General features: G+C 49.1%; 1 protein-coding gene across 13 annotated transcripts in view; it reads right to left on the reverse strand.

Annotated features, from left to right (window-relative positions):
- Nucleotides 1-398: 398 nt before the first annotated feature.
- The window catches only part of TRAK1 (trafficking kinesin protein 1), a 104,231-nt gene continuing 82,414 nt past the window's right edge, over nucleotides 399-22,215 (reverse strand). For 7 of the 13 annotated variants that reach the window (XM_029243169.1, XM_029243174.1, XM_029243167.1 and 4 more), the window contains 3 exons: nucleotides 16,279-16,497; nucleotides 6,506-6,608; nucleotides 399-3,240 (listed from right to left, as the gene is read on the reverse strand). In XM_029243169.1, the coding sequence (XP_029099002.1) occupies nucleotides 2,442-3,240; nucleotides 6,506-6,608; nucleotides 16,279-16,497 (1,121 nt within the window). In that variant the 3' untranslated portion in view covers nucleotides 399-2,441. Of the gene's footprint in view, nucleotides 3,241-5,007; nucleotides 5,697-6,505; nucleotides 6,609-11,854; nucleotides 16,498-22,215 lie in introns of those variants that run through there. The other 6 variants (XM_029243171.1, XM_029243175.1, XM_029243168.1 and 3 more) reach the window with 3 other exon arrangements.

Here is a 22,215-nt window from a genome sequence, read left to right on the forward strand (position 1 = left end):
CTGTGGAGGGCAATTTGGCAACATCTATCTGGGAATTTATCCTACAGATATGCTCATGTATGTGGAAAATTACATATACGCGAGGCTTTTTCATTACAGTGCTGTGAGAGGAAACATTTGGAATTAACTTATAGGTCCACGGGGGTGTGTATGCATTCACAGTGGGCGTGTGCACGTGGTGGAGTAGTATGCAGCCCTGAAAAGTGAGAAAGAGCTTCAGGGTCTGATTGGAAGGTTATCTAAGGGAATGTATTACATTAAAAGAAAGGTGGGTTACAACAGAAGTATATGACTTTCGTTTCAGTTCCCCCAAGAGCTGAATACCTTCAAGTCCTGCATAGAGATGGTCTCCTCAATGAAAAGAACAAAATACAAATCAGAATAGCAGTGTGCTTTCCATCATTTGAACTTATTTTATTGGTACTAGCAAATAAAATTTAATTGTTGATTTTGGATGCATTACAACACACTTTTTGGTAGTGGGTACACAATGTTGATCATTTATTAACTATACTAAATACTGCAACCTCCGAATTGTTGATTTTTACACGGGTATTTCCTTTATGAGGATGGGTGGCCCCTCTCTCTGAATACATAAAATGGTCCATTCCATCCATGGTTTTCATATTCCTTTGTTATTCTACCTACGGCTTTAAAATACGTTCAAATAAAAAGATGTAAGTTCCCTGCAGTGAGTGCACACATACCACAGCGAGGAGAGTTGAAAACACAATTAACCAACACCCTCGTGTTCAGAGAATAAATAGTATGAAATCATGGGACCAAAGCTTGCTCCTGGGGACTTTCTCAAAGTATCTTCAGTGGACATAAGGTCACACTCACTCAATTGAAGGATACGTCTTTTGCCAAGGGTGGCGGGAGGAGGGTAATGGGGGGTGCAAATGACGATTTCATTTTCATATGGTGTTATCCTTCCATAAATGTCTGGAAGAAATGGCCACAGAGCACCGTGATGTGCAGTGCAGTCCTCAGATCAGAATAAATAAATGACCTGCTTGGATTGGAAAGCCGCAGGCGCACCGTGACCGAGCTGGAGAGGACAGAAGATGTTTGTTTAAAATACAGCACACACAAATAATAAATAAAAGTTTGAAACTTAGTCAGTGACGGCGATGGGACCAGACTCCCTGTCTGTTCATGGTTCTTCTCACAACACCTCTACCTTTTCCTAAGGATGAAAAGTGGCACAAGGACACAAAGGGCTTTTGGGGACCACTCTGTTCTGAAACAAGAGGGCAAAACGTGTTTTGAGGGCATCGAATGGCTGCAGAAGAAGACCACAGACATGAAAGCATGCTCACCAGTCTAGGGTCCAGAACAAGGACCAGAACAAGAGGACCGCCAAAGCCTCATTTCTCTGTGAACCAGTCTGGTGTTACCTTTGGCCGTGGTTCTTCTCTTTTACTGTTGACAAAATTTCATCCACCACCTTTCCCCAACCCCCTTTCCTTATGATCCTATTGTTAAAATCGCCTTGGTCTTAATTTGGTTGTGACACTGGGTCCCAGAAATAAGCTGCTATCTCATTAGCTGCTTGGTGTGTCTGAAACTTGTATTTTGGTGCCACAGAACCACAGAGAGAACATTCACTGCGACTTCCCATCTAGTACCATTACTTCCCTGCATATATTAAAAAAAAAAAAAAAAGCAAAAAAATAAAACAAATCACACAGAACACACAGGGGCTGCCAAACGGGGCAGCAGGAGTGTAAATACATTCTCTTTCAGGTCAGACGTCTGGCCCGACGGTGGATTACAAAACACGGAGGGATGAATTCAGGTTGAAGGCATGAGAAGAAAAAGTCACAGCTCAAGAAAAGAAGCGACCGTCCGTCGGGGCCGAGCAGTGAAGGTCTTGAAGAAGCTGGGACCCAAGAAAGAAAGAACAGCTCTCCCATCGTGAAAGCTACAGCAGCTGCACGTGGCAGCAGACGGAGGCCCCTTACGCTCTTACAGGGAGGGTGAGACGAGGTGCCCAGTGACACCAGGCGGCACAGCCACCGTGCTACGTGACAGCTCAGGATGTGTGGCTCCGGCAGCCAGCCACAGCTTCACTGGTTTCCTATCCATGGGATAAGAACACACATGGGGGTTTCAACGCTTCTCAAAGGAAAGAAGGAGGAAAGACACCGGGCTGCCCCTGCCCCCGGCCAGCACGGGCCAAGTCCTCAAGAGAGCGATGTCGGTGCTGGGGTGCTTCCCGTGGGATTCGAAGGAAGGGCAGGGCAGATACAGGTCTCCAGGTCCTATGTACACATTTTACAGAGTCTCCACTCTGCCCCCATTAGGCACGAGGCTGATTTGTCTAGCTCAGGAGGGGATGGGCAGAGGAGAGCAGAGGAAGCGTGTGCAGTGAAGGGGGAGGGGAGGGAGGGGAGAGCAAGACTGGTTTCCTCTAGGGGAAGGGCCTTCTCCCAGCCTCACCGTAAGCTAGTTTGTTTGGGGAGTTTAGCACCCATCAAGATGCCCGAGGTGAGCGTCACGGGGGCTTTCATCTGCATGCTGGACCCCACCATGGTGGGGAAGCTGCGATTCCGTCGGATGCCACTGTTGAGCTGGAGCCCGCCGATGGCACTGGTGACAGTGGGGCATCCGAGGGGCAGGCCCTCAGGTACCAAGCCTCCGGGGACAAGGGCCTGCGTGGGGCCCGGGGGCCCACAGAGGAGAGGTCCCTGGTCCTCAGTCAAGGTGGGGACGTGGGCTCGCCCCGAGTTCACCACTTTGGCCACACCAAACCTCCTAACTTTGTCCACGAGGTTAAGGTTGGAGACAGACACATCGGTCTGGCTTTCGCTGCTCCGGACAGCCTTCTTCTCCCTCACCTCCCTGAGGATGGAGCTGGCTGGCTTGGAAGCCAGGAAGTTGTCGTAGGGAGGGCTCGTGCACTTGAGCTCGAAGGAGGGCGGGGAAGACACGGGCGACTGCATAGGCGAGTTGGGCGGGGTAGAGGGGATCACGGCCATCCTGGGGGTGTAGGAGTGCAGGATAGAGCCCCGGCCGGCCCTGTCCCAGCTCTGGGGGTCGTAGACAGCCGCGGAAATGCCCCGCTCCTTCAGCAGCCACACCAGCCCCAGGGATGTGCTCATGGTGGTCGTGGACTCACGGACGTTAGTGAAGGATTCGGCCAGGCTCAGTCTCCGCGGAGTGCACGGCGTGGCCACCGGCGTGGACTTCAAGTGGCTGGTGCTGCCACAAGCTGGAGTCGGGGCCGAGTTAAGGCTGATTAAGAAAAGACGACAGGTCATTGATCAGAAAATGCCCACGAGCACCAAGGAAGCAGTCCGTGGCCAGCCGCCTGCAGGGGTGCAGCGCAGGCCTAGGACATGCTAAGGGGACTCCCCCAGCCCAGGCTCCCCAGGTGCCTCTTTCCATGTCTGCTTTTCCTCTCACCAAAGGGGCCATGGATTCCCCGTAGTGGGGACGTGGTTTAAGTTAAGGAAGCTGCATGTGATTTCCCTCTTTCAGCCCTAGAGGGTGGGTACAACTGTCCCCTTTGCAGGTGAGGGAACTGAGGCTCAGCTTAGGTGACTTACTCAACGTCACACTCACCTACTCAGTGGAAGACCCTGGATTTAAACACAAGTCTGAGTGACCCCAAAGATAGGGGAGGAAGGCCTTCAGCAGAGAGGCTTTCTGTCCCTACCAAATTTACTCAGATTCCTGCCCTCCTTCCCAGTAGCCGCTTCCCTGAGGCAAGACGTTAACCAGGGCTACGGGATATGAGAGTTTATCCCGGGAATGGCCGAGGCAGGTGGGACATCTCGGTGGAGGACCCTAGGGTGATGGGGAGACTGAGGCTGAAGGTGCCCATCAACTCAGCAGCAGACCCGGGCCTCCTGACTCCCACCACAGTGTTCTTTCCTCTGCACCCTGCTGCCCTCTAGTCCTTCTCCCGTGGGTGCCCAAGTCCACCTTGATGAGTGGAGTTATTGGGACAGAGGGAGCCACGTCACGTATTATCAGATCTTCATCTATGGAACCACCTAGAAAAAGGCCCACTGGGTGTATGAAACCTGGTTACTAAAGGAAAAGTGGAAAGATTCCTTCGTCTACTCATGTCATGCTGACTGAGGACCCACTATGTTCCAAAAGCTGGTATCCAGCAGTGAGGGAGTTAGGGCAGAAGGTATAACAGAGGGGCAGCAGGGGGGAATGCACTGCTGTCTACCTGAAAACCAGGAGAGACCCGCTTTTAACAACTGCTTCAGGGATGGAGTGAGGCCACCCAGGCACAGAGGCCCTGAGCTGCTGCTAGATGAGCAACTGAGCGGCACAGAAAACACATCCCTCCTGACGGTCTCATGAGATCTGCCCTGGCACCTGCCTAAGGACGCAGCAGGGGCTTCAGGTGCCCCTGGGAACAGGCAGCTGGGTGGTCCGCGGGAGCCGGGGGATAGAGCCCTCTCTCCCCAGCCTGACAGGGGACAGGCCACATACCTTGGACAAAGCACCAACTTAGGGAAAGGGGAGGAAGGGGATGGGCTCTGGAGCAGGTCCTTGGAATGAGTGGAGCAGGGCCCCCTCCTGCAGGAGGGGCAGGTCAAGGGCAAGTACAAGCAGAGGCATCACTTGGCTGCACACTCAGGAGACCTCACCACTGGCCAGCCTGCACAGGGTGAGGAACCCAGAACAGGCCTGTCTCACACAAGCTCGGGACCGGGGATGCTGGTGGGTCGGGAGTACTCAGAGGAACATGGGATTAGAAACCACAGCAGATTCCTCAGGTTAAAAGGTGGATTCTTCAAAAGGCACAGGTGGGGCTTCCCTGTTGGTGCAGTGGTTGAGAGTCTGCCTGCCGATGCAGGGGACGCGGGTTCGTGCCCCGGTCCGGGAAGATCCCACATGCCACGGGGCAGCTGGGCCCGTGAGCCATGGCCGCTGAGCCTGCGCGTCCGGAGCCTGTGCTCCGCAACGGGAGAGGTCACAACAGTGAGAGGCCCGCATACCGCAAAAAAAAAAAAAAAAAAAAAAAAAAAAAGGCACAGGTGGAATTCTACAAAATTGATCTACAAGCAATAGAGGGCCCCCAAAAAATCTGGACTTAAAATCTTGTTCACAGAGCCATTCCTAGGGAGATTCTCTATTTTGTTTCAAGCTGCCATTCTTTCAAACTCAGGTAAAAAGCCTTTTCTTACTACTGACTTCTCAGGCTTTTTCATCCCTGACGAGGCCAGAAGGACTTAGAGAAGAAGGCAGGAGTGTGGTGCTGAGTCCTATGGCTACAGTCAGAAGGGCACCAGGATGCCAGCCTCTCCCAGGGCAAAGCTCTGTCCAGTGGTTTTAAACACGATCTCTTCAAACATAAAGCTGAGGGATAGGGAAGCCGGGTTCTCCAGAGGCAGGAAGGAAGACTGAGAGACAAGCTAAAATTTAGAGGTCCCCTTCCGGTGAGAACCTCGGTTAGACCTGTATTAGTGCTGGCACTCGGAGCGACTGGGGCATTTAGACAGGTTAGGGGTATCCGTTGTCAAGGCCGAGTTAGCCAGGCACAATCAGAGACACATCCACGCCTACATCGTGGGTTAGTGGCGGCCACGCGTGCACACACAGCTCCTTCATGGGGCCCTGCTGGTGGTGTCCTCACCCCCTGCCTTGCCCGCGGGCTTACTCTCTGCCCTACATCTGCTCTCAGCTCAACGGGGCCTGGGGCTGCTTCGTCGTCCTCCTCACATGACCTGCGGAGAATTATTCATCATTGAAGGTGCTCCTTGGGGCAGCTGCTCCCTCCGAGCTGGCCCTGCTCGCCTCTCTCCCGTAAGTTACCTTCCACTCACCCTGCCACCTCGTACCACAGAGAAGTCAGCTGATGGGGTCACGCTACCACGTTGGGGGAGACCATTTTCCCTTTTACTGGAAGCTCTGAAATCCAGCCAAGCAGACCGCCCCCCCCCCCCCCCCCGCCCAGGCCATACAAGTCCTCTCGTCCCATGGTACCAACTCTTACCACTTCTTGGAGGTGCCCAAGGGAAATGGACCACGCTGGGCATGTGGTTCCATTCAAGTTTTATCATTTCGGTCATTACAGGGTGGCTGTGATGCATGGCCCCTGGGGCCATCGCCAGAGGCATAAGTGCTACCAGAGGGCTCAGTAACTCCATTCTGTGAAAGAACACGTTCTACTGACAAACTTCGGGGCAAAAAGCCAACAGACTTGGACTTAGGGGCTGTGGTAGTGCCCTAAACTTCAGCTGGTTAAGAAGGGACGTAAGAATCTTCCACGGCCAATAAAAGAGCAACTAAAAGTGGGTCCAGGTCTCTCTATCTGTGCTGGATCTGAATCAATAGCGGTCTTGATTCAAAAAGAAAGAAAGAAAGAAAAAAAGATGGGACTCAGAACAGGCGACTGCAGTGCTTGGGAGATGCTTCCACTGGCTAGGGGTAGATTTGAATGAGCCTCTCTACTTTGGCTTTCCTCAACGTTAAGTCTCACAGGGAGTGTCTCAACCTCACCCCACCCTGCCCACCCCCCGGCCGGGTCCCTTACCTTGGTGTGACCCGCGTGAGCTCGTCTGAAGGGTGCAGGATGCGACAGGTGGTGAAGGTGAAGGTGGAGTTTGTCTGTGACATGCACTTCCCAGGGTGGTGGGCTAAATCGGGGGGAGGGGGGGAAGGGAGGAACAAAATATAGTCCTTGCATCCAAGTACACCCACGAGAAAAGTCAAAATCCCGCATGGCCCTGGACAGATGCAAGAAGCGATGGGCTACCTTGTGAACTGGATCTGGGCGAGGAAGGTGAAACGCAAATGTTCTGGATCGAAGGTGGTCCCTCAAAAATAACCACACTTTTGAGCACTGGTGTGCAGAGCATCGAATTCCAGCTTCCAACCCAGTCCAGACAGGGTTTCCCATCAGCGTTCTTTGGCCAGTAGTGGATTCAGTTTGAAGGGCTAATGGGCCCTTGGGGGTAAATTTGGGTTCCCTCCTCAGAGGTCCAAATCGGCTTCCTTCTTTTGTTGCTTTACTTTTCTTTTCATTGGCAAATAGGTGCTAAACTCTGCCAAGGGGAGGGGAGAGGTGCAGGGCAGGGAGAGGTACTTGCGCCTGGGAACAGGGCAAGGCTCACGGGCTCCCTTTTCTGTTTACACAAAAAGGGGCTTGAGGAAGCTGGCTCCACTACTGTCTAACTGTGGTCGACAGGGAGGGAGATGGGGCCTCAGCTGCCTCAGCAACAACGTGGCAGGAGTCCCAGGGCCTGGGTTCTCCGTGGGGCTGAAGTGCCAGGACCTGGGCTGGGCTGACACACAGCGGTGCGAGCAGCACCAGTCCCCCTGGGCTGCTTTCTTGCCATCTCTAGGATGTCTGGTTTCTGATGAAAATGAGACAGAACAAGTCGTCCTCAACTTATTTCCTCTGAAAGCTCCAAAGAGTTGTTAAGGCAGCTGAAAGACTAAGATCTGGAGCAAAGTAAATCACAGAAGCGTTAGGACCATGCACCAGAAAGCCGGCAGGGGATAAGTAGGAATAGAGTCTACAGGAGACATCATGATTGTAGAGGTCATCCTCATTCATAACTCAAATGTAAAAAAAGAAGAGGGAAAAAAAAAGGAAAAATGATGCTGCTCCCAATAGCATGCAAGGTGAGGTCTGGGTCAGCCCCCCTCCCCACCCACTCCACCCCTGCAGCCCCTCAGCCCCCAGAGACCTCCTTGGGAGACAACGGATTAGGATATTGGAGGCCATGAGCACGCTGAAGATTCGAAAGGCTGGGACTAGAATCTTCTAGCTCTTTATGGCAAGTTTTCTCTTGGATTTGACAAAAAGGAAAAGGAAAACAAACCAGAAGAGATCGGTGCCCCGAACCTACAGATCCACACACGGGTGATTGTATCTTAAAACAAAAAGAAAAGAAAAAACTAGAACCCAGATGAAACAAACAAACAAAAGCATATTGGAGACATGCAAATTGAAGGCAGGCAGGACACAGCCAAGGCACAAAAATGGTGGCGGTGACTCAGGAGCTACGCAAGGCTGGTTTCCCCTGATTATTGTGGTCCAATCCATGTCTTTGTGTCAAGGAAGGCTCCCGTGGCCCCTGGCATGGCAGCCAGCACCACGGCCACAAGAGCAAACTCTCAGCCACTGGGAGCTCCAGGCAAAGCAGGAGGGGGGTGGAAAACACACGTAAAAATAGCCTTTATGCATCTTTGTTTCTCAAGCAAAAAAGTAATGGTTTAGGAACTCAGATAATTGAGAAATGACTGCAAGCAAAACAAAAATGTTAGAAGCTATGAAGAAAAGGCAACCAACCAATCACGATTCTCTGATTGCAATAAGGTCTAGAAGCAAAAGCAACAAAAAACCTGAGAAAAGCATTCCAAATAACAGGCGTGAGGGGTTATTTGGGAGGGAGGAAAGAAAAGTGCAGTAAGTAGAAGTAATTAAGGCAGAACAGTTGAAAGAGAGAGAACATTTTTTTAAAAAATCAAACAAAAGCAAGGCTTGATTTAAACTTAGAAGTGTACTCCATTTAAATAAATACACGGCCAGAATATCAAATCAAAAGGTCACACATGTTCACTTTCTCCACCCCATTACATATCGGATCTTCAATCGCAACAGTTAGTGTGAGATGGACATTTTAGAGAGACAGTTGCATCAGCAGAAGCAAAACCCATCTTATTGCAAATGGGTTTTGGGAATAGGAAAAGGCTGCTAAAATTCAGAGGTCATCATTCCCCAGAAGCGATGGACAGCTTTAGAAGACCAAGGAAAATCAACAACAAGGATCAAAAGTGCCAAAGCCAGAGGTTCGGCCCCTCCGCAATACCACTGGGACGCCTGGACCGGCCAGCTCTCCGAGTCACCACTGCCCACCGGGCCGCTGCAGCATCTCCCTTCCTTGGGACACAACACAGAGACAGTGAGTCACCCGAGGCTCCTTGAGCTGCTGGGGGCTGATTCCTACAGTTCTGTGAACAGTAGAGAGCAAATTCCCAAAGCAAGAGGCACTGACAGAGTCCTCTAGGCAGGGAGCAGGGGCTCAGTGGGAGCGCTCACTACTGCAGTCACCACTGCACCCCAAAGCCCTGCCTTAGGTGCTGTGGGTTAACCGCATGCTGCTCGCTTGGGGCCTCCAAGGGCAGGGGTTTTGGATTTAATGTTCTGACTTCCTACTTAAATCCTCATTCCTTTTCTCGGTCTGACTGGAGGACTGCAGTGTTGTGAGCCAAAAGTATCAACACTGCCAAGTACTTTCATCAAATATTTTATTTAGGAATGAACTTGCATTTCCCCCCCTCAAAAGACCCTAACCTTTATTATTTTTCTTTGTCCCTCCGGCCATGGGCTCTGAAACTGGTACAAAAGCCTCATCTGTCAAAGAGAGCCTTTAAACTTAATTGATCCTTGATTATTCAAGACCATCTACGTTGGTGAACTACATACAGGTAGCTACCGTGCAGATTTTTTGTTCTTTAAAATGTGCCACCTGCAAGCACACACCCTTCAGCCGAGGTGGGGTCTCAGAGGGCTGTATAAGGAGGACAGTGCCCCTGCCCACTTGCACTCTGACCGACCCCGGTGTGCTCTCTGCCCAGAGCAGGTGCACTTGGTAAATGGCTCTAACTGGCTGTGCTCCTCTGGGGGCACATGGTGCCTGGTACTGAATGGGAAATTGGGTGCTTGGGATCTTGCCGCCGCAGCCAGTCGTGAGGGAGCCCTGGCCCAGCCCTGAGTCTCCAGTGAGTTGGGGCTTCCTTCTTGGATGCCCTGAAGACCACGCTGGGGATTATCTGCAAGTGTGCTACCCAGACCAGGTTGACTGCTGCTTGGTGGAAGGCTCAGGTCTCCAGGGAAGATGGGCAGGAAAGCCCAGTGCTCTCCTCGCAGCCCAGGGATCCAATGGTGAGAAGAGGAAAGAAACACGGATAAAGTTTGGTATACTGGCAGGGACCTGCAGGGTGACTGGGCTTTGCAGCCTGGCCGTCCACGTGATGAGATCTGTTCACACGAGCTCATGCATGTCGGTCAATTGGAACGATGCTTTCCTTCCCCCACCCACAGGGAAGGCCAGGCTGGGAATGTGCCGGGAGACCAGAAACTTCTCTCTCTAAAGGCCATCATAGCATCGTCCTTAAAAGAGCCCTCCCGGGAGCCCACACAGCTGTCAGGGTGCAGCTGCACCTACTGAACTCTATGGGGAGCTGGGACCTACACACACACGGCTTCCAAGGGGATCTCTGAGGACAGAGGAATGCTGGCCATGCTACACATCCAAGCTATTTTTTGGCTTACAGAAGTAACTTATTAAAATATTTTCTTTAAAATGACAAACCCATCCCAAAATCTTGGAAAAAGGGGTTTTTATCTTTGTGACATACTGAGAGCCTTCCAGATTCTTTTCCCACTCTTCACGGGAAGTGGCCAACTTGTGCAAAATAAACAAAATGGCTTGACATTTTTCCCCTTTTCTTGATTTGAACATGTCGTGTGAAGCTACCGTCACACGACTTGGATCTGCTCTGCCATTTCTATAAACTCATTCACCAACACACACACACACACACACACACACACACACTCCCCCCACCTCCTTTAATTCTAGTAGCTGCCACCACATCAACAGTGGCATCCACCGGCCGACCTTTTCTGTCCAAGAAAAAACAAACCTATTGAAAGTAAAAGCATTGTCCATCCAGCTTAAAGCCATGGCTTGAAAGCCCTGCAAACATCAGTACTTTATTTTTTTTCATCTTTTTACCAGCTTCTAATGACTTTGTTGTTTTTTGCTCAAGGAGTAACCACAGTGGAGGTGGGACGCGTATCTTTGCCTGTCAGCTACATGCCCCCCCCCTTTTTTTTTTTTTAAGCCATGTTTTAGAATTCTTCCTAAAAAACTAAACTCTCAGGGCATAGAAAAATGCTCTAAAGACTTTTTCTATCACTTCTTTATATAACTCTGCGTATAAATTTTTCTGGAAAAAAAAGTTCTATGATGAGTCCATGTGGGAAAAACTCCATAAAACCTTTGTTTGCCGTGTGCTTCATCATTTACATAAATGCTGTTTGGGATTAATGTGGCTTTAACAAGTGTTTTTCTCTGGGGGGGTAGGGAATCAAGGGCAGTTTCAGATACAGCAGTACAGCTTCTTTTCTTTTTTTAAAAATAAAAGTGATATTAAACTACACAGTATTACAAGATGACATTTTTAAGCCCTTAGTTCCAGGCTTAACATGGGCCTGTGACTCTTTTTCTCTGCTTCTTAAGCATTTCTTTTATACAGCCCCTGTCTGGTCCTGCAGCTCTAGGGACCCCTGAGTCCCCAGTGCAGACATCCAGCCCATAGGCACTGGGGAGGTTTCTAGCACAGAGATTGTGAACCACATCACAAGATCTCTTCCTGGTTTCTGTAAAACTTGTGTTTCCTGCAAAATTTTTAAAAATAAAAAGTCTACTTGTCCCCCTTACACCAAGCTGTCTACTCTGTTTCATCTGAAAAGTGACTTAACAGAGGAACAATCTCACGGAATGGCAAAGAGAGGACCAGAAATTCCCTCAGGTGGCCCTTGGGATATCTTCAGGAGATAAAATGACTTCAAAAAAGAGAAAGATATATTTATTTATTTTTGCCTGCGGCAGGTCTTAGTTGCAGCACGCAGGATCATTGTTGAGGCATGCAGCATCTTAATTGTGGTGCCCGGGCTTCTCTCTAGTTGTGGCGTGTAGGTTTTCTCTTCTTTAGTTGTGGCGTGCAGGCTCCAGGGTGCATGGGCTCTGTAGCTGTGGCCCGCCGGTTCCAGAGCACATGGGCTCTGTAGTTTGCGGCACGCAGGCTCTAGTTGAGGAGCTTGAACTCAGTAGTTGTGGCACGCCAGCTTAGTTGCCCCGCGGCATGTGGGATCTTAGTTCCCTGACCAGGGATCGAACCCATGTCCCCTGCATTGCAGGGTGGATTCTTTACCACTGGACCACCAGGAAAATCCCAAAATCACTTTTCAGAATGCTGTTAAAATATCAAAAGGGCAAACGCAAGAGTCTCTTTGGATTCTTCGGATGCCAACAAAGCTGGACCCTGCGCCCTCTGCCTTCATGTCCGTCCTGTGGCAAACACCAACAGGTGTGGGAAGCGGGCCTGGCTAAGCGGCCGCAAGTCCATCATCCAGCTAGTGCTACCAGAGCCTGTTCAAGAGCGTACTTCTCCCGTGCGTCAATAGGCGGCGCAACTGGACAACTCACCGGAACCTCAACGCGCACCCACGTGCTACCTCAAGGGCCATCCACTTTAGAAGAGGCATTGTGCAAACAAACGCCCACTCAACAATCCACGTGAGTGCCCCTTGGAGCACGGCAGTGCCCTCCTATGGTTTTCAGAGGTGAGGTTCCATAGAAAAAGCGGTTCCAGCAAGCGGGCTTGTTCTGGAAATGTTAAGCAGGGTTGACTCCGTGCTGTTTGGGATGAGTCAATTATGTGATTCTTCATTCATTTTTCACTTCGGGCTGCACTGGCCTGGTTCTGGTTTACTATACATTTTGATGCAAGAGCACAGGGCTTCCTTAGCATCTCCTAATACAGGGGGGTGAGAGCGGACCCCAGCTTTGTCCATAATAACCAAACTCCTGTAACTGCTACACACCAGGGTGGGGTTGAAAAGTCTTCTCACTAGAGTGGGATCTCTTTGTCAACTCCCTGGGTGGAGATAAGAAGGAACCTTCCCAGAGGGTCTGTGAATCGAATGTATCAGGCTTTCCCTTCTACATTCATCAGGTCCTCGCGGCCAACGTTCCCTCACAAGCCCCTTTGGGTCCTGCTTCTGCAGTGGGACTGACAGTGCAACAGGATGCCCACCCAGGGCTTTGCTCACACCAGCCCCTGCCCCAGAGGAGGCTGGAGTGATACTCAGTTCCTCGAGCTTTCTGTCTGCCTCCTTTCATCCACCAGCTGTTCCCTTCTCTTCACGTAACCTCTCCTGAACAGAGCCTGGAGCTACGTATCAAATAAGCAAGCTACAAAAGCAGCTAGTGCTTGGCTTTTGCTTCTGGGGGCCCAAGTGCTGCAGCTTCAGGGATTTTCAAGGGCACTTTTGACCAAATGTGATTTTTGCCTTCAACACTCAGCCTCAAAAATGACACACAGCTCCACTGCAGCACCACTGCCAGATAGGCTGCCATGATTTATCGGAGCCTGGTTTAGGATATTTCTCCCACTGGAAATGGTCTCCATGTGTATGAGCATTAAGTAAATCGACCTTTGCTTTCTTCTATGTTGCATTAATCCTGCCTGTCTCTCCTTTAAGAATCAAGGCATCCACGATAATTCACCTGGACTGTCCATCCAACCATCTGCTGACCTAACTCTGTGACTTTAAACTCGGACCTTAATCCTTTACCACACGCAGCCTCTTCTCTACACATAAATACCTAAAATTCAGAACACTGGCAGTACGAGATTATGTCTATTTCTGATAAAAGTGCACCTTCCATACGAATTGAAACATAAATATTACTGAAATAAAGTAAAACTGTAATCTAAAAATTGTTTTACATAGTCCATTTTAATCATCTAAATTATTTACAAATATAACAAGGATTTATCCTTTTTAAAGACATGGGATTATAAAAATCAAATAATGACACAAGAATACATTAAAATATATTAATAAATATTTTTCAGTACTCAAAATGTTTTCTCCATGAGAGCAGGCTCTAGACAAAAGTGCCTAATATACAAGTTTTCCCAATTTCCTCCCATAATACCAGTTATTAAAAAAGAAAGGTTAATCACCTTCTGTCTTCAAAGGTTCTCCCTACTAAGTCTTCCCAGGCAGATGGCAGCTCCTGGAACTGTGCCGTTTGGCAACGGGAAAGGGCAGACCAAGGCAGGGACCAGGCCAGCAGGGGGTACAAATTCCAAGACAGAGGAAGCCCCAGGCTTTCCCACTGAAACTTATCTGTCTGCCTGTGACTCCAAGATTGTGTGCATAATGCCACTCAGGGTCCCTGGGATGATTTATGTAGAGTGACGTGCTTCTTACATTCCTAGAATCAAAGTGGTTCTGTCATTCCCCACAGGGAAAAAAGAGCCAGATCATTGTCCGTGTCTTTCCCTCCTGCACTGAGCTTTTACCAAGTCTTACCCAGAAAACAAGTTCGAAAGAACCTTTGCCTAGATGATCAGACCTTCCCTAAATTACCTTCAGCGATCTATATAATTCTTTCTGGTTGCACACTACCATTGGGACTCCTCTGCAGTTTCCACTGTACATTTGCATGCCTCTCCTCCAAGTTGCTGGGATGGATTTGCTGCAGGTTTCAGGAAGGTGGGAAGAAGCAATGGATACGCCTTTGTGTGTGGTAAGGAAAGTGGTTAGGACTTAGCTCCTCATAACTGGTCCCCTTGCTCCCTCTGTCCTCAGAGAGATATTCTTAGCTGAATTGATAAGCTTTATTCCTTCTCTACAACTTCTCCAAGAGAAACCGAATGGTGCTTCTTTAAATTTACAGGATTCACCTTCTAATCCACCTGCAAGGCTGCAGGGAGGGGTCACCACACTCAACACGATGCCTGCCCCTTCAGCCACAAAATTAGCAGACACAGTGTCTCCTGTACCACGGTCTGCCTTCCAGAGGGGCACCAGTGCCGATGACACAGGGAGGTAACAGTTCCAGAGGGAAAAGGATTCCTTTTCTTAAGTGAGAAGATCCTAAATAATGTGCATTTTCATTCCCTTGCAAGCTTAATCTGGTAACTCAGTGGCTAAAAATTAAAATAAGACATAAACAAACCCAGGTGCTAAATAATCCTTTTTACTTGATGATACCTCTAAAGTTTATGTCAAAGAAAAAAGAAAAGTTCCTTGGCCAGAGGTGTGTGAACTTGGCCAGGGGATGGGAGACACCACCATGAACCTCAGCTCTCTCCTGCCCTGTACTCTATGGGGAGTGTTGTACCTCTCAGGAACGAAAATTATCAGTCACGAAGATGAACGGCCTCTCCTCAAATCTGGCGGCTTGGGAATGTCATGAGGATGACGACATTGGGTTAATTCATCGTTTTCTGGGTCTCTCCCCTCAGCCCAAGCAGCCAGGGGTTCCAGGAAGTCTGGGGTAAATAGTAAACCACGTGACCCTGTGATGCTAGGGCCCTGGGCACAAAGCTTTTCATCCCAGTGAGGCCTAGGATGTGTAATTCTGCAACCTCATGGTCATATCTTTAATATTGGGGTGGAGGGAGGTGGGCACAGAGATCAGCCAGTGCTCTTTCCAGATCCATCTAGAGTTCTCTCTCTAAAAAAGCTTACTGACATCCTCTCAGGGTTTGCTGGATTAAGAAGTATTGCTAAAACACTTAAAAAAAAAATCTACTTTGGGGCTTCCCTGGTGGCGCAGTGGTTGGGAGTCCGCCTGCCGATGCAGGGGACGCAGGTTCGTGCCCCGGTCTGGGAAGATCCCACATGCCGCGGAGCGGCTGGGCCCGTGAGCCATGGCCGCTGAGCCTGCGCGTCCGGAGCCTGTGCTCCGCAATGGGAGAGGCCACAACAGTGAGAGGGCCCCGTACCACAAAAAAACAAAACAAACAAACAAACAAAATCTACTTTGAACACATGTATAAGCTGGAAAGAAAACACATACGCCTTCACTGCAGTTAGGAAAGGGAACAGGCTGATCTACGAAGTGATCTCTGAAATCCTGAACACTTTCTGGGCTTCTTCCAATTTTAATGCATCGTGTAGGTAACAGATCCTCTCATTCACCTTCTGAACGATCCAGCACTCATAATTGCCCCTAAAACTGCCCAACTCAGCTCAGCTCAGTTTGGAAGTCACCAGGGGACCCGAGAAGCTGCCTTTTAGACATGGGGAGAGAGCCAGAACAGGAAGGGGGAGCTGATGCTCGGGGCGGGTAGGGGGCAATAATCCACTTCTTTTTAGCAGCCTTTCCTGCTCCCCTTTAAGAGCCCACCGGGCCATGCACCTCCAAGGTGGGCAGGGAGCCGCACCCATTTGTTACAAAAGGAGGCATCAGACTCTATTAAAAAACGGAACCGCACAGTGGGAATGCTTTCATCATCACCCACACAGACGAGCAGAAGCTACAGACAGAGAGCCACTACGGATGGTGCTTGGGACAGAAGTGAGAATGGCCCGGAACTCTGCCTCCGGTAGAGATGCCAGGTTTACAGGAGTGATCGCGATGCCCTCACCAGACCCCTCCTCCTCCTCGGCCGCTGGCGGCTCCTGCATCTCCTCTGGGAAAGCCTGAGGCCGGCTCGGGTAACTCCTGCTGCCTGAGACAGTCACGCGTGCTCGGGACCTCTCACCTGAGGTCTCTGGGTGCTGAACTGGCGTGGAGGTAGCTAGGCCCGGGAGGGAAATGTGGTCACCTGTGTCATCTTCTTCGAAGTCGTTAAGGCAGTACACTTCGTCCAGGTCAACGTCCAGCGTCCGGAAGCCCTTGGTGACCACACCAGGCCGGGGGTCCAGGATGCCCCCGAGGTGAGGCTGGGCCAACTGCTGCCAGTGGTGAAGGGTGGCAGAACCTTGCAGGGGAAAGGGCAGAGGGGGCGACAGGGAGAAGAGAGGGTTAGGACGGGGGTCGAAGCGGATGGCTGTTCACCACCCTCCAGTGCGGAGCGTGAGCCCCAGGGGGCCCTGGGTGCCACAGGTGGACTCTGGTAGGGACACCCATTGAGCTTCCCTTGCCCCTCCTGCTGTGCAGCAGGTGCTAATCCCCTTCCATGCCCGGAAGGGGCACCAATTTAAGGACGAAAATCAATTTTTTTACAAAGTAAAATTAACGCCATACTATGTGCCAAGGACGTTTGGTGACAAACTCTTTATTTTAATCAACTGATGTCAACCCCCAAATCCAACACAGAATCACTTGAGAAATAGAAGAGGAAAAGATAAGCGAGGCAAGCACAGAAGAGGGGTGGGAGGGGGGAATGTGTATGGATTCTATACCAAGTACACACAGCTGGGAACAGGGAAGACAGAGCAGAGGCAGAATAAGACGATGTCAAACCAACTCTAGGACCCACAACAAGAGAAGAGCAAAAAGAAATTAAAGCAGCACACAGAGAAGTGGTGGGCACGGCCGTCACCTCCTTTACCTAGGTTTTCTGTATTCCGCCAATAAGCCTGACAGGCTGCAGGCTTTGGGGAGTGGGAACTGGCTTAAAGAGACGTGATTTAAGAACACATAAGTCCACACAGAGGTCTGAAGCAGAGGAGCCCATCTCCTGGCTGACACCAGAGCCTGGGACTCAGATGACACCAAGCAAGGTCTGTAATAACACCGGAGTGCGTCCTTGAGGACCTGGAAGGTAAACCCGGTGCTCCCAAAGAGAGGTGTTCCAAGACCAAGTCTGCTTAGGAAACTTCGGTTAAGAAGTGTATTTACTGAGGAACTACATCTCAGAACCTTTAGCATGTTACTCTGTGCCGGAATTCTGCCCAACCCATCTGCTAGAGCAAACTTTCTCCCCCTTAGGACACTTAATACCCCTCACACGGCCCTGGTACTGTGGGTGCCCCGCCCGTGGGCATTCTATCCCCATTCCACAGATGAAGAAGCTAGCCACACCAATAACATTCCACGCTCAACAGAGAGACTTTGAGAACAGTTCTCAATGAACTCCCAGACACTCACTGCTGGTTTCCCGAGGGCATCCTGTGTTGGGAGGGTAAGAATCCCTCCAGACTACCAGGATGCCCTGGGGAATGTCAGAAAGGGGAACCAGGGATGCCAGGGGCCAGGAGCTCAGGAGTCAAGATGAAAGAGAAATGAAAGGCAGGCAGGCAGGCAGTGGGGTCAGGAAGTGGTCCAGAAATGTAACTGAACTCCCCGACCCTCCGCTGTGCCCAGTGAGTGCACTGCCTCCAAAACACTGCTGGGAAATAACTCTTCATGGGGCAGTCTCGGCCGAGGAGTCTTGAAAGGATTTTGCAAATGGGCAATTTGAAATCCACTTAAAAGAGAAAAAACTGTACACACTTAGGGGTCTCTCCCGGTTTTAAGTGTCCCAAGTACGATAGCAATCTACGTAACCGCAACCTATTGAATATAACTAGAAAATACTCTAAATGCAAAAAAGAAAAGAGATGAAAGGTACATATAATGAAACAAACCTGTGCATGGGATCCTGAGTCCCAGGTGCCACGGCAACATTTTTTAACAAGCTACCCTGTATGAAGGCGTACCAGCAGGGCAGCTTGCTTTACATGTATCACCTAGACTCACTCCTCAAAATCGCCCTGCAAGGTTAAGTATTATTACCCACACCTCACAGACAGAGGTTCACTGAAGTTACGTAACTTCCAGAGTCACTGAGTTAGCGGTAGCATAGCCAGGGTTCAGTGCTAAAGGCCCAGTTCTTTCTGTAAACTCATCCTGCCTCCCTCCTCAAACCATAGGTCTGAAAACTAGCCAGGAACCTGGGCTCAGTGAGAATATGGAGGAATAAATGGCGGGCAGGGCAGCTTCCCCGTGGGCGTCCAGGGCCTGCCAGGAGATGCACTCTCCCACCAATGGGGTTTCTCCTGCCACTCCTGGGGACCTCCACGCATAATAATCCAAAATGGGCCCCCGGTTTGTGTGTTCACTGTTCACATGTCCACATTCCTGGCAACAAAACTGCACTGGGGAGAAATTTTAAACAAGGCAATACGACACCCAGCTTGGGGCGGCGCATCCAGGTCTTAGAAGGAAGATGAGAAATCCCCAGATGCAATGTGGCCATGGCCACACTGGGAAGGGGACTAAAGGGAAAGTCAACACAATGGAAAGTGAAGAACCATGTCAAGGAAGTGGCAGATCTCCTCATCCTTCTGAAGGGGGTTCTAGACGTTTACAATGCACCGGGAAAGAACTCATTGAGGCTGGAGGTCTGGGCCCGGAAAAGAGTCCCGTGGGCCTCCATTCTCCATCTGTTTAACAGGCTGCCCCATCTCTCCCCACCCCATGCATGAGTCTGAGAGAGAAATGAGGCTACAGAGAGTTGCTATTTGGAGTTAAAAAGGCTACAGAAGTACATGGAGTTTTTTGCATTCCCTGAAAATGCAGAGCAAGGAAATCTAGTGAGATTACAATGCAAAGGTTATGCGGAAAGATGCATAATACGTGCCTTTTCACCCCACGCCTCAGGCCTCCTTTACTCATGGAATAGCCAACCTTTACTGAGCACTAAGGGCCAGGCTCTCTTCTAAGACGCCTACACTTACTGACTCATTCATCAGGATAACCCTGCCATCCTCACATTACAGATGAGGAAACCGAGCGCAGGGAGGTAAAATGACTTGCCAGAGGCTGCACAGCCAGGCTTTAAACCCAGGCTGGCTCCAGTGCCCAGCCCCTTGACCATAAACACCACATCTCAGACAGCACTGAGGAGGCCTCACATAATGTGAGCCTCAGAAATCAGGTGAGTAACACACATGAATGGTCTTCTAATTCTCAAACAGGTGTCTTCTATTCTACAAAAGTGACTATTGGTGAAAACCTCTGCAAACTTGACTGTCATGTGAGTTATGCCATGCAGGGAGCTCATGGACCATCTCCACTCCTGACTGGTTCTGAGGGCCCGAGCAAACGTGGTGGTCCAGGCGTGGCAGTGGATGGGAGGTGGAGTGTGAGGAGTTCTGCCTTATTCAGAGCCTTTGTTGTCTCTTTCCTATCCCCAGCTCCCCCCCCACCTCCCGTGCCCACCCCTCCTGGCCTCCTTTATTTGTCAAGCACAAAGCAGGAGGATTGCTGTACTATTAGCTACCTCCCATTACCATCACCTTCTCCCCACCCACATGAGAATGAAGCTGGGGTCAGGCAGGCAAAGAGGGGAACCTTCACGTTCCTAGTTGGCACCAGGATGGTCTATGGAGCAGGGCGTGGACAGCGCAGAAACGTAATTACGGCCACTGCCCCTTTCCTTCTGTTTGCTTTCTTTCCACACCCCGCTGTTCTAACTAAAAGGTTTTCATGCCACCAAAGGAGAAGAAAACTAAATCCATGTATGTCAGCAGAGCACCTAGGGCTTAAAAGTTAGAACTAAACCTGCTGGATAATGTACAGCTTGGAAGTGTATGCTTTTCCCTAATTACATATTAACTTGTTTATATTTGGAAATACTATCTGGTTATAATCAATCAGAAAGGAAGAGCAAAATAGAGGGGAAAAATACTGCCTGATTCATCCTTTTAATGCCGATATATCTCTTTCTAGTTTGAATATTTTGTTTGTCCTTTACCTGCTTAAAACGTGTAAGATAAGATGAAGAGACAAGAGTGCTAGCATTCTTAAACACCTAGCCCAGTTATTTTGGCTGACACCAATAAGCAGACAGCAAGATTAATTAAATAGGTAAGGGAGACACAGATGGACGACACAGATTGGCTATCTGCTATGATCCCAGCCAACATTCTCCAGGGGCCTCACCACAGGTACATTTACCTGGGCCACTGGAGAGCACGGGGTGGCAGTGGAAAAGGATGTAAGAACACTGGCCCCAGCAAAATACTGGTCCAGGTCTCAACACTGGTAAGGCTAGCCCTTATACCTGAATTACTGGAAAAGGGGCAAGTTCAAGGAGCCTACAAGTTAACAAGCACCTATCAGATGCTGGGCACGATAAAAACACATCACATTTATTCCTTGACACAATCTTGAGTGGTAGGTGTGAGCCCTATTTCACAATAAGGGAAACAGGACTCAAAAAGGTAAAGTAACTTATCCAACACCACAGTTAGAGCTGTAATGAACACAGCATCAGGCAGACTTCCATGTCAGCACTTTACCATATCAAATTAAACATGGTAACACAGAAGTAATTGTAGAGGAGAGGAAGAAAAAAAATATTGGTTGTATTTTAAACAACTAAGAAGTCAGAGCACTACAAAATGGAGCCAGAGGGATAGATCTCTATCATGAGGATACCTTACAGCCCATAGTGATAAGACATGACTTTTTAATGGTAGTGATATGGGTTCCTGGTGAGCAGGGTACTATAGTTGAAATTTATCTTGCAAATCTAATGGGATTTCCTCTTATTCTATTAATTTATCACAAAACTACTGCTATCTACGTCACAAGATTAAAAGAGAAAAGGATGAATTGGTCAAAATAACTTTTAAAAAAATCTCTTCCTACAATATGCTTGGAAAATGAATCCAGAAACATATCCTTAGATGATCTAATGAAACACAAAGTAAAATATAGAAAGCAGACAAGATAGAGATGATAAATTCCAATGACCTCTGAGAGACAAAGGAGAAAAAAGAAAAGAAAGGCAAAAAGTAAAATTGCAGAAATGGAAGATTTTATTGAAAGAAAAACAGACATAATTATGGATCAGAAAACAATCACCAAGCTTACAACTGAATAAACAGTTAAAAAAAGGATGAGCCATCCCTCTTCTGAAATCTAAGAAGGACCTAAATTATACAATTAAAAAGTAATTATGAAAAAAGAATGTTCGCCCACCCTCTTCCTTCCTTTGGAGAATTATGGCACCCAGCATTTCTTGGGTCTTTTACAAGTACAACCTCATCTTACAGCATGCATCCTAACAGGGGTGATACTGCCCCCCAGGGCTGAAAACTGGTTCTTCTGGGGTGAATATCTGTACTCTCTTTAGGCACAGATACGCATATAACACATATATCTATGGCATTAACTTTTCTGGGGGGGAGGGATTGGGAATTCATGTCTAAAATGGCTTCTTAAAGAGGGTAATAAAAAAAAAGGTGAGAAATACTGCCTTACAGAAATTCTGATTTGGCTTTGCATTAGATACCTAGTAGAATTCTGAAATACCTTCTCAAACTCTCTTGGGTTTCCAAACTAAAGAAGAAAAAAAAAAAAATTACAAGCACTTAGTGGCTCTCAGCAGGGTAGCGGTAGGTAAGGGGAACACATGTTATAATGCCTAAAGCAAAAAGAAGGAAAAAAGGGGAGTTTTTCCATGGGGTTAATCATCTAGGGTGTCCATGACACTAGAAACTGAATTGCCCCTGGAAAAGGTAGGCTTAAAGAGGGACAGGACTCACTCGCCGCCAGAGCCACCCCCTTCCCGGCCCCCAAATTGTGGAGGTCTACAAGCCTTGCTCAGAACACTGCATCTGCGGAAAGCCACACCCTCTTTATCTGAAGACCAAAGCGGAACATGTGAGTCAACAAACAGCAAACCGCTTTCACCTGGTTATTGAAAAAAAACAACTTACAGCGTTTGCTTTGCACACCCCCTCCCTGACACCAAATTTTTTGA

This window comes from Monodon monoceros, unplaced genomic scaffold (genome assembly GCF_005190385.1).
Source record: "Monodon monoceros isolate NGI ecotype Baffin Bay Population unplaced genomic scaffold, NGI_Narwhal_1 Super_Scaffold_3, whole genome shotgun sequence".
Lineage (NCBI taxonomy): Eukaryota > Metazoa > Chordata > Mammalia > Artiodactyla > Monodontidae > Monodon > Monodon monoceros.